Below are 12356 nucleotides of genomic sequence, written 5' to 3'. Positions count from 1 at the left end.
CGTTAATCTATATTGGTTTCATATTATGCATAACAATTTTCTTATCAAATCAATAGAAATATCATAGTAAAATCTACACATGCTGTAGGCTCCATGTACAGTAATTATATCAAAAGAAAGATAATCAATATGTAATACAACATGGTACTACTTTATCCTATCATAAACAGAATATAAAGTATCTCTGTCTGTGATGTTGGAAGATTGATCCCAAGTCCTACATAAACCTACTAACGAATTCTTAATGTAATCATATACACTACCGTTCAAAAGTTTGTGGTCACTTAGAAATGTCCTTGTTTTTGAAAGAAAAGCTAATTTTTTGTCCATTAAAATAACATCAAATTGATCAGAAATACAGTGTGGACATTAATGTTGTAAATGACTATTGTAGCTGGAAACGGCAGATTTTTTTAATGGAATATCTACATAGGCGTACAGAGGCCCATTATCAGCAACCATCACTCCTGTGTTCCAATGGCACGTTGTGTTAGCTAATCCAAGTTTATCATTTTAAAAGGCTAATTGATCATTAGAAAACCCTTTTGCAATTATGTTAGCACAGCTGAAAACTGGTGTCTTGAATAAAGAAGCAATAAAACTGGCCTTTAGACTACTCGAGTATCTGGAGCATCAGCATTTGTGGGTTCCATTACAGGCTCAAAATGGCCAGAATCAAATAACTTTCTTCTGAAACTCGTCAGTCTATTCTTGTTCAGAGAAATTAAGGCTATTCCATGCAAGAAATTGCCAAGAAACTGAAGATCTCGTACAACACTGTGTACTACTCTCTTCACAGAACAGCGCAAATTGGCTCTAGCCAGAATAGAAAGAGGAGTGGGAGGCCCCGGTGCACAACTGAGCAAGAGGAAAAGTACATTAGAGTGTCAAGTTTGAGAAACAGATGCCTCACAAGTCCTCAACTGGCAGCTTCATTAAATAGTACCCGCAAAACACCAGTCTCAACGTCAACAGTGAAGAGGCGACTCCGGGATGCTGGCCTTCTAGGCAGAGTTGCAAAGAAAACATCATATCTCAGACTGTCCAATAAAAAGAAAAGATTAAGATGGGCAAAAGAACAGACACTGGACAGAGGAACTCTTGCCTAGAATGATCAATTAGCCTTTTAAAATGATAAACTTGGATTAGCTAACAGAACGTGACATTGGAACACAGGAGTGATGGTTGCTGATAACGGGCCTCTATACGCCTATGTAGATAATTCATTAAAAATCAGCTGTTTCCAGCTACAAACGTCATTTATAACATTAACAATGTCTACACTGTATTTCTGTTCAATTTAATGTTATTTTAATGGCCCCAAAAAATGTGCTTTTATTTTAAAACAAGGACATTTCTCAGTGACCCCAAACTTTTGAACGGTAGTGTATGTACTGAATGTATGTACAGTAGTACACTCACCATACATATGTGGATGCCGGAGATTACAAATGTATCTATTCCAACAAGATTTACTTGGGTGAATTTAATCTCAGATAATTGCCATTAACCCATAGAGGGCTATGTGGTGTGTACTGACAACTTTTTCCTGTATTCAGACATGAATGTGTTTTCTTCAGTAGTTATATGGGATCCATATTCCACCACCACATAGCAACAGCCCAAATCTTTAGAGCGTAACAAAAGTAGCTCAAATCTCAGATATCAAAATGTAACGAAATAAAGAAAATACCCAAGACACTTGAAATGGAAGATGAATCCGAGTTGATGGGTTATACTGATTATGTAGGCTTAACCTAAGCACTGAGATCTAGAAAATAACAATCTGATCTCATATGATCTACTGAGCAGGGCCCGGTTTCTTGATAGCAATGGAATTTAGGCGTGTTTTAACAATGTATCTTTCCCGAAGATGTAACATGCGTTTCCCAAAACACCACACAGAGAGAACGCTCGCTAAGAGCGTCGTTTGATCATGTGTCGATACTGATAGGTTTGAAAGAAAGAGAACTTTCCTCAACATTCTAATTATTTCACAATACTGATGACAGATCAGCTCCTAGAGTGATATTACCATGGCTGCAGGAAGTTGTTTTGGGGTGGGGGTGCTGAAATGTTTTGTCGACGGGGGAGTTGGGGGCCCCCGCTCTGCTGATGAGTATTATTCTCCTCTCATACAGGGGTAATAAAGGCCTAGTGCACCAATTTGGTTTATTGTGATTTATCAGGGGGTGATGCAGCACCCTTACTTCCCGCGGCTATGGATATTACCACCTACGGATGCAAATATTGAGGCGCCTTAGTCTAATGCTTACCCACTAAATCAAAGATTTGGCACATCACTGAGCACGTTAGGCTACACATCATGAAATATATTGAGACAAATTACAAACAGTAGCCTACAAGTAGCAAAATAGAACTCGATTGAACATGGTATGCATTTCAATAGGACTGAAATAGGTCTATATCCTACTGTTTATATTTTAATGAAGTCATCTCTGTTTTCATTTGAAGCATATTTTTATACGTTGCTCGTTTGTGTCAATTACAAAGACATTGTCAACTTTGCATTTGTAGTCAACATTGTTCTGAAGTTATCGGCGGTCACAGAGAGCCGGATAAACCATGTGATGTTTAGCGGAGATCTGTATATAAAGGAGGGCAGAAAAGCCTCTAAGGACGCACTGCTGTTCTACGAGTGGTCTGAAGCATGCGTTAGATTACGAGCGCTTTCAAGTGCAATGTTAATAACGAGGCTCCTACGAAGGTTCTAACGATGAACTTAGCCTTAAGATGCTTTTGGGAAACCGGGCCCAGGGAATTCTACAATGTCTTAACTGACTCCAATGCCAGGGTTCTGGAGGCTACCTTGACTTCCTTGTCTTGACTTCCTCTTGAGCTGATTGGACATTCAGACGCTAACCCTTTTGTTTGATTGGCTAACCATAGTGAAGACTTAAGAGGCTTTGGGTTAATAAAAAATGACTATGTCAGAAGTCTGTGACTTCTCTTCCCAGTAATCAAACCCCAAACAAGAAGCTTGAATAGTGTAAAAGAGTTAGTGTTTTGTTTCACCACATTATCCCTGGAACCATAACTGATGAATGGATCCTCATCCTTTCAGTTCCGTGGTGGGATAATATTGAGAGAAGTTGGGAGAGGCAAAGAAAGATGAAAAGGTGGATAACAAGTGAGCGGGAGAAGAAGGAGTGGAAGCAAGAGGATGTGAGAGAGAAGACAGGGTGAAAATGGATTGGTGGATGGGAGATTGGGGGACGTATGGGCCAGAGTGGTCGTGTTTACTACAAAACTACAACTCCCACAAAGCACTGTCCATCACTGATCTCCAGTCCATCAATCCATTTTCATTCTGTCTTCTCTCTCACATCCTCTTGCTTCAGATGTCATGGGTCATGCCCGTAGGCCAATGCTTGGCAGAGTCTCTGTACAGGTCAGTGGGCAGTCTGATGCCCGCTGAATAGGGAGTGACAGTTGGGCTAGGATGGGTTATTTTGAAGCTACTCAGATTTATGGCAGTACAGGTCTTTAAGTGCTTTCAGTTCCTCTATGAGGGTTTTGTTCTGGTTCTCCAGCACGGCCACGCGGTTCTCAAGACACTTGACATACTCCTTCTTCTTCCTGCGACACTCGCGGGCCGCCTCTCTGTGACACAACAAGGACCAAGACACAGTTAGGGAAACCTCTGGCTATTGGCTCAGCTGCATGGGATGGTACACACATCTTCTCTAGAGCAGCTTCTAGTTGTGCCAACATCTATCAAAACTCTTGAAGTTTTTCTTCATTTGTAAATATGTGTATACAGTGGGGCAAAAAAGTATTTAGTCAGCCACCAATTGTGCAAGTTCTCCCACTTAAAAAGATGAGAGAGGCCTGTAATTTTCATCATAGGTACAGTTCAACTATGACAGACAAAATTAGAAAAAAAATCCAGAAAATCACATTGTAGGATTTTTAATGAATTTATTTGCAAATTATGGTGGAAAATAAGTATTTGGTGAATAACAAAAGTTTATCTCAATACTTTGTTATATACCCTTTGTTGGCAATGACACAGGTCAAACGTTTTCTGTAAGTCTTCACAAGGTTTTCACACACTGTTGCTGGTATTTTGGCCCATTCCTCCATGCAGATCTCCTCTAGAGCAGTGATGTTTTGGGGCTGTCGCTGGGCAACACGGACTTTCAACTCCCTCCAAAGATTTTCTATGGGGTTGAGATCTGGAGACTGGCTAGGCCACTCCAGGACCTTGAAATGCTTCTTACGAAGCCACTCCTTCGTTGCCCGGGCGGTGTGTTTGGGATCATTGTCATGCTGAAAGACCCAGCCACGTTTCATCTTCAATGCCCTTGCTGATGGAAGGAGGTTTTCACTCAAAATCTCACGATACATGGCCCCATTCATTCTTTCCTTTACACGGATCAGTCGTCCTGGTCCTTTGCAGAAAAACAGCCCCAAAGCATGATGTTTCCACCCCCATGCTTCACAGTAGGTATGGTGTTCTTTGGATGCAACTCAGCATTCTTTGTCCTCCAAACACGACGAGTTGAGTTTTTACCAAAAAGTTATATTTTGGTTTCATCTGACCATATGACATTCTCCCAATCCTCTTCTGGATCATCCAAATGCTCTCTAGCAAACTTCAGACGGGCCTGGACATGTACTGGCTTAAGCAGGGGGGCACGTCTGGCACTGCAGGATTTGAGTCCCTGGCGGCGTAGTGTGTTACGGATGGTAGGCTTTGTTACTTTGGTCCCAGCTCTCTGCAGGTCATTCAATAGGTCCCCCGTGTGCTTCTGGGATTTTTGCTCACCGTTCTTGTGATGATTTTGACCCCACGGGGTGAGATCTTGCGTGGCGCCCCAGATCGAGGGATATTATCAGTGGTCTTGTATGTCTTCCATTTCCTAATAATTGCTCCCACAGTTGATTTCTTCAAACCAAGCTGCTTACCTATTGCAGATTCAGTCTTCCCAGCCTGGTGCAGGTCTACAATTTTGTTTCTGGTGTCCTTTGACAGCTCTTTGGTCTTGGCCATAGTGGAGTTTGGAGTGTGACTGTTTGAGGTTGTGGACAGGTGTCTTTTATACTGATAACAAGTTCAAACAGGTGCCATTAATACAGGTAACGAGTGGAGGACAGAGGAGCCTATTAAAGAAGAAGTTACAGGTCTGTGAGAGCCAAATACTTATTTTCCACCATAATTTGCAAATAAATTCATAAAAAATCCTACAACGTGATTTTCCGGATTTTTTCTCTCTCATTTTGTCTGTCATAGTTGACGTGTACCTATGATGAAAATTACAGGCCTCTCTCATCTTTTTAAGTGGGAGAACTTGCACAATTGGTGGCTGACTAAATACTTTTTTGCCCCACTGTATATAGCCTGTGACTGCATAGAATACTTCCAATCCTTTATGCTGTACTTGTTTTGTGTTGTATGTTATGTGTCTTGTATCTAGCAATCCGTCACCACACATGAAGTTATTGGAATTGAATGAATTGATGGTCTTGGTTACACTTTACTTAATGCAAGCAGCTATAATGCTTTATTACTTGTAGCATGTATAAGCCCTAAAATGGCTTATTATAAGGTTTACAGGTCTTGGCTAAATGGAGTTCACAGTAGACCATAACCAAAGGGAACCTCACTCTGTCCTTACCTGTTCTTCATGAGTCTGACCTCTCTCTTGCGGGTAACTTCTACCTCTGGGCCCCCCTGGCCAGACAGGGCAGGGGAGGAGGCCATGACCACCCCAGGGGCGATGGTGCTAGTGGGGGCCGTGCGGATCTGGTAGGCCTGCACATCTCCTGACGCAGCTGGGGAACAATGGAAATGATCCAAACGATCTCAAACACTCCGATTGACTGTGCGTTTTTATCCATATCAAGAGGTAAGGCACTACCACTCACCTTGCACTACCACCTGGTTGCTGGGCACCAGGATCTGCTGGCCGTCCGAGGTCTGAGCGTACTGCAGGATGGTGGTGCCCTGCTGGGCGGCCGCAGCGTTGGTCATAGTCAGGGTCTGCAGTCCCTGGATCCCGTCTGTTCCGTTATTGGCCAGCTGGATTGCACCGCCCTGGGTGATGGCGACTGGGAGAGGAGAGGGAAGGGAAGGAGAGAGAGAGACAAAGAGAAGACAAAGAGAGAGACAGAGAATGAGGGCAGACAAAGAGAGAGCGAGAGAAGGAAAATAATAAGGTTGTAACATTAGCAACTAAACATCTTGCTTAAAATACCCTCTTAAATTACCTCTGTCAGTGACTGAAAAAATAACTTTTGCTGCTCCGATGACACTGACATTGTTGAGTAAAAGAACAAAGGGTCAAACGTGACGTACTGTACTGGCCACTGCTGGTCTGGTAGATGGGGCATGATGTGGGCATGGTAACCGTGGTGATGGCGGGCGCTGTGTCCTCCTCCGACTTCTCTTCCTCGATCCTGGGAACCCCTGGGGTGTCACCTGATGACAGGTCATTCAGGATCTTCCTGTTAGGGTTAGAGGTCAGAGGGCAGGATGTCAGATAAACACCAAGAAACACCTACAGTAATCACAGTACTGGATAATCACACACACACACACCAAAGTGTACCTATATGAGGGGCGACGTGAGAGGATCTCTCTGCGTTTCTGAGAGTCAGTCACACTGTCCACTGACTCCTGAGAGTCTTCACTCTCTGCTAGGGTGGAGATCTGGAAAAGTCCAATCAGGTGTGTTAGTGCTGGGCAGGAACAAATACTTACATACACTGTATTTCTTCAACACCAGGGTCGGTGATCATAATTGGTTTATTATGACCAGGTCTGGTTGGGGTCACAGTGAATTCTTCTAGTGCTAAGTTGTTGTATCTAAGCTAAGGCTTTGGCTAAAGTTTTTTATCTCAACGACAAAGCTCTACAAATAAAGGTTAGATGAAAAGGTCTACTCACCTGAACAGTCTGGACCTGTGGTGACTGTATGACCGAGGGCTGAGCGGCCTGGATGACCCCGTGAACCTGGACCGTCTGACCGTTGGGCAGCTGCACCAGGGTGACCGTAGGACCGCTGGATGTGGCGTGACCTGCTGCCATGGAAACCTGCAAAGCATAAACATAATCCTGCTGTCCAGGGGACACACACCTATAACTAGAACCCCCGAGTTCTCCTGGTCTGGAAAAACTTGGGGTTTTCTGGGCCCTACTACTTATGTTTATAAAACACCTGTTTGCTACATTCTTTTGTCTCTGTATGTATACATATTTACTGCATTGGTGTGCATATGAGAATGAAGCGGTGGCGTGAATGATGTCAGTATGTACAGTATATTCTGTGACATCCTACTGTCTCCTGCTTGCATCTTGCATCAGCCTGTTCTGCTGTAACTGAACTTGTGTGGGGGGGACTATTTCCATGTCTTCCTATTTCTAATACAACAGGGTCATGCTGACTACCGTCTCTCAGTGAGTCATACTGTATATAACTGCTGGGTGTCTGAAGTGGCAGACCATTCCCCATCAGTCAGTGAGTATGCACAACCCTGTGAGGGACTGGGTCCAGTCATAGATGAGTCAGTGGGTTAGTGAGTGGTAGATGTAATGTGCGAGTGTGTGGTAGGGAGGCAGAGTAGGCTTACCTGTGAGTGGTAGTAGTAATGTTATACTGTACTAGTGTGTGGTAGGTAGATGGGCAGGCTACTTACCTGTGCCAGGGTGGCTATCTGTGCCTGGGAGATCTGTTGGCTGTCTGTCTCTGACACTGCCGTGTCTCCTCCCTGATGAACCTCTGCTCCCGACTCCATGGTCATCGACTTAGCTGTAGGGGAAAAGGGAGAGAAGGTCATTAGGGTTAGAGAGGGCTTAGTTTGGACTTTCTGATTCATTTTAAGGATGTCTTGTTATGATCATTAAGGAGAAAATCTCAGTAATGCTGATGATCATTTCAACTGTTTTGACCTGGTTTTTGTTGAGAGATATGGTAGTATTGTGCTTAGTAGTACTTTCTACTTGTACTTATTTTGAAGGATTCAACACAACAGATAGTTAGTTACCCAGCACCAACTGGTATTTGGGGCGGCAGGTAGTCTAGTGGTTAGAGCGTTGGGCCAGTAACCGTAAGGTTGCTAGATCGAATCCCTGAGCTGACAAGGTAAAAATCTGTCGTTCTGCCCCTGAACAAGGCAGTTAACCCACCGTTCCTACGCCGTCATTGTAAATAAGACTTTGTTCTTAACTGACTTGCCTAGTTAAATAAAGGTAAAAATGTGCTATTATCATGCTAATTACCGTGTAATAGCAGATTGTGAGCAATGCATGTAATTAATCTACCTTCACAGCTCATTGAAAGGAAATCAGTGTCTGTCTCTAGAATCAACCCACTCCGTTTCTGTTAGACAAGTGTTTGTTTCTGCAAACTGACCACAGCCGTCCTTCCAGCTCTTATGAACAGAGTATTTAACAACGGAAACAAATGTGGATTATGTGACTGTTTGTAACTGACCCAGTTTTATATGTCTTGTGTCACTTAAAGGTGACTGGCAACATGATAGCTTGTACCTTCTCAGAAGTCAAGCGGGGCGAAGCCGCTTCTCACGGATGTAACTGAGAGGTCCAATGTAAGTTGATAAGTTCTCAGGGCTATTCCTAAGCTTTATCATACTCTTCTAAAGGTACCTAAGAGAGTTGGGGCAATGTGATGTCATTTTTGGTCTGGAAATCTTTTAGGAATGTCCTAAGACAACCTAGGAAAACAGATGGCATTACTATAAAGAACAAATGATTCCGTTCTGGCTGAGGAATACCTTGGAGACTGGCGTAGAGGAGTAAGGAAGTGACCCATTCCTAGGTTATAAACACACACACACAGACACACATTTACAAGCATTTCCCTACACCTGCAATAACATCTGCTAAATATGCGTTTGCGACCAATAAAATGTGATTCGACACAAACACACACCCTTATTCCCTGGAGAGGTCATTCATCTCATTGTCTAGGAATGCGTCACTTTCCCTCTTGCGGGTAGAGGGCCTAGCAGCTAGCGTGTGTTTGGTTTGGGCAGCTGACATTTCCCTCTGGTCCTCTGGGACACCTTGTTCAGCAGAAGGCCTGTACATCCACCTAATGGCTGCCAAACATAGCATGGCTGCACCTGAAATGGCATCCTATACCCTATATCAGGAGTTCCAAATAACATTCAGCCGTGGGCTGATTTTTCCTTGAGCGGATGGCCGGAGGGCCGGAACATAGTTAGAAATCATTTGTACAGTGCAAACAGACCGCAAGAATCCCAAACAGTATTTGACAAAAACAGAATCATTTTAAACCTTAATTACAGTGGAATACAATCACATATGCCTCTCTATTTATGCGTGGGAATACTTGGGAACAGATTTACTCAATTCAAATAATTTTGAGCTAATTCCCTGGTGATTTTTCAGTATTTTATGTCCAACAAAAAAATATTTCAAAACGAGGAATCTTTTCTCAGAAAACTTGGGGGGCCAAATAAAATAATTCGGCCCGTGAGTCACCTTTTGACCAGAGGCCAATAGAGCGCTGGCCAAAAGTAGTGCACTATTTACGGGATAGTGTGCTGGCCTCTGGTCAAAAGTAATGCACTATAAAGGGGAAAGGGTGCCATTTTGGACTCGTGCCATTTTCTTCCTTCTCTAGACCTTTAAGCTTGAATATTCTCCGATAGCTGTTGCTAAACTCCACAGAGTCCGACCAACTCAGACTTGGCAAACATGCACTGCCAGAAACCCATTACCAACATGTCATGCATTGGCTTTATCTGCTAGAGGCCTTTCCCAGATTCCCAAAACACTTCCTACTCCTCTGTCTTGTCAATATGCCATGTCTTTAGACTAGCCAGAGAAATGTTTCACCTAACAGGGATAGCTAGGACAGGGCACACACACGGGACAGGGCTCTCAGGCAGTCTGTGGCCATAGGCACATATGTGTTATGACTTGTCTGGTCTGCCAGCCCCACCCCAACGGCGCTAGCTCTGTCTGTCAGAGAATACAATGTTGGAAATCCCCCTACTACCAGTGACCATTGGCTGGCTGCTAAACATGGTAGTCTGGTTGTGATGGGGAGGAAGGGCCAGCAGCCACAAGCCCTCCCTCAGTGGAAAAGCAGGGTCATGAAAGAGGTGCCTGTTGCAGACAAAGGGAGAGAAAAAGCTTCATTCTCCCCTGCTAGTCAACTCTTTTTTCTTGACCTTTTAATTTTATTTAACCTTTTCAGAACCATAGAGAAAGAGCACGGCAGAAGAACATTTGTGGAATAAAGCTATCAACCATGAGTGTAGCCTGTAGATTTTGACAATGTAATAAAATAAAATGTTTTTACTAAATAGCAATGCAACAAGCAGTAATAGTGTGTAGAATGATCAATCATTATTAAAGTCCCATTCAAAAGAAGGCAGAAATGAAAGCATCGTGAGCTCACACACTGCATCACAGTCGGTCACAGTGCATAACATCTCTGTGAAATGTTAGAGTTCGCCCTCTTCAAAAGTCATTTGGGTGTGTTTGAGCGGTAAGGCTTAAGTAACCGACTGTAGACAAAAGTCGAGGAGTGAAGTTGGGGGAGACAGCTGAAAGTCGGACACTAATGTGGTTTTCAACAGCAAGGCTCAGTGCAACATGGCAGTATAAAAAAAGATTTCTCTAACCACCATATCACACATTTTCAAACTGTAAATATACGTGTTTACATTCAATTGTACATGTCGACTTAATATCTGCTCAGTGACAAGACAGAGAGCCACATGGAGAGTAGCGACGCCCCCTTTGTGTCATACCATTCATAAATAGTTTACCATTGGTTTTACATTTAGTTCACGACTATTTTTGTGAACTTTTGAGAACGATATATAAAATGATATCATGCTGTATAATATGTGAATATCCAAAATAGGCTTACCAAAAACTCATAGTGGCCTTATGCGTTTGAGAATGTTTTGACTAGACTACACTTACATAACTTTGTTTAGGCAACAAAAAAAGACTAGAAGCAAATAGACTAGGCATATGGATACATAATCCAAATTCGGGCACGTGTCTAAACTGTCGATTCTTATTATAGACTAGGACAGCAAAGCAACAACCCTTCTCCCAAAGAGTTGGTTTGACAAGTGGACTAGGCCTACCCCTATAAATAAAATCGACATTTCTCATAATTTCTTATTCTGGTTTGAAAGCCAATACATCATTTTGCACTTTAAGAATTTAAGTTCAATAATACCCAACACATTTTTCGTACGAACAATTATTTAGCAGTTGAGTTTGGCTTATAGAACCACTACATTTTTTTAGGCTACATAAAATCTAAGAGAGCTACCTTTGCATTTCTACTCTACAGGCGATGGCTAGGCTGCTGCGCAAGAAGACCCACAGCGCGCAAGTAGCCTTCAATAAGCACAGAAAGCAGAAAGTCTAATATTTGATCACAGTGCGCATTTGCTTGTAATGTCGCATCACAGACTATGCTGTCCAAACAAGCAATGTTCTCGATCCTGACTGGCGAGCTAGCATACTCCTCATTCCCTGCCTTTTTCTACTAGCCGCAGCAGCCTCCCCTCCCTCCATGCCTGCATGACTGCCTGAAACAAGCCCGCCGCCATGATCTCTTTGTTCATCCGATATGAACCGGACCAGAATACAGTTTATGTGGGACGCGCCTTGTCTCTCTTCCCCTGGACACTAGTCCTCTCTTACCGAAACAGACTCCCTCGGTCACTCCCGGGCCCTCGGAGCTCCACTTTTATTCAGGCCGACACGTAAGAGACCGCGTCAGGCTACACCTCCGTCGCGTCACCGAGAACAACAACACCGAGAACGAGAGGGACGAAAATCAAATCGTCAGCGGCACCATCGAGAACGACCGAATGATGCGCGGAACAAGCCGAACAACTGACGGAGTAGACCGAAGTCATCTCGAAAATGGGCGGAAAGGAACGAACGTTTAGGCGAGACATAAATGGTCATAATTCTGTTACAAAGTAGCAGGGTATTTTTATACATTTAGCAAGGTTACTTTGTAGCGACTAGTTGGTAGTGCCAACCAAGTGAAGAGCAATGTTACAATGTGGCAACCTGTGCTGTGTGTGTCCCAAGGTTATTATAGTAAATTAAAACTAATAAAAAAAAAAAAAAAACAGAAATATCACATTTACATAAGTATTCAGACCCTTTAGTACTTTGTTGAAGCATCTTTGCCAGCAATTAGAGCATTGAGTCTTCTTGTGTATTAAGCTACAAGGTTGGCACACCTGTATTTGGGGAGTTTCTCCAATTCTTCTATGCAGATCCTCTCAAGCACTGTCAGGTTGGATGGGGAGGGTTTCTGCATAGCTATTTTCAGGTCTCTCCAGAGATGTTAGAT

At 43.2% G+C, this 12356-nt stretch overlaps 1 protein-coding gene across 5 annotated transcripts; it reads right to left on the bottom strand.

Annotated features, from left to right (window-relative positions):
* Positions 1-1286: 1286 nt before the first annotated feature.
* creb1b (cAMP responsive element binding protein 1b) lies at positions 1287-11867 on the bottom strand. Of its 5 annotated transcripts, none has more exons than XR_001324172.2 (9): positions 11690-11867; positions 7663-7775; positions 6914-7084; positions 6576-6676; positions 6323-6471; positions 5893-6075; positions 5643-5799; positions 3365-3624; positions 1287-3186 (listed from the first exon to the last, which is right to left on the bottom strand). XR_001324172.2 is itself a non-coding variant. In XM_014173522.2 (8 exons), exons 2-8 carry the CDS (start codon positions 7765-7767, stop codon positions 3480-3482), a joined length of 1011 nt encoding a protein of 336 aa, XP_014028997.1. In that variant the 5' UTR covers positions 7768-7775; positions 11690-11867; the 3' UTR covers positions 1287-3479. The 5 variants fall into 5 exon arrangements, 3 of the variants coding, with proteins under 3 accessions (XP_014028997.1, XP_014028999.1, XP_014029000.1); XR_006761926.1 differs by having other exon boundaries at positions 1287-3190; positions 3369-3624; XM_014173522.2 differs by having other exon boundaries at positions 1287-3624.
* Positions 11868-12356: the final 489 nt, after the last annotated feature.

The sequence above is a fragment of the Salmo salar genome, chromosome ssa25 (genome assembly GCF_905237065.1).
Source record: "Salmo salar chromosome ssa25, Ssal_v3.1, whole genome shotgun sequence".
NCBI classification, from domain to species: Eukaryota; Metazoa; Chordata; class Actinopteri; order Salmoniformes; family Salmonidae; genus Salmo; species Salmo salar.
Note: the sequence above shows the minus strand (reverse complement) of the source record. Positions and strands in the feature narration are given on the sequence as shown.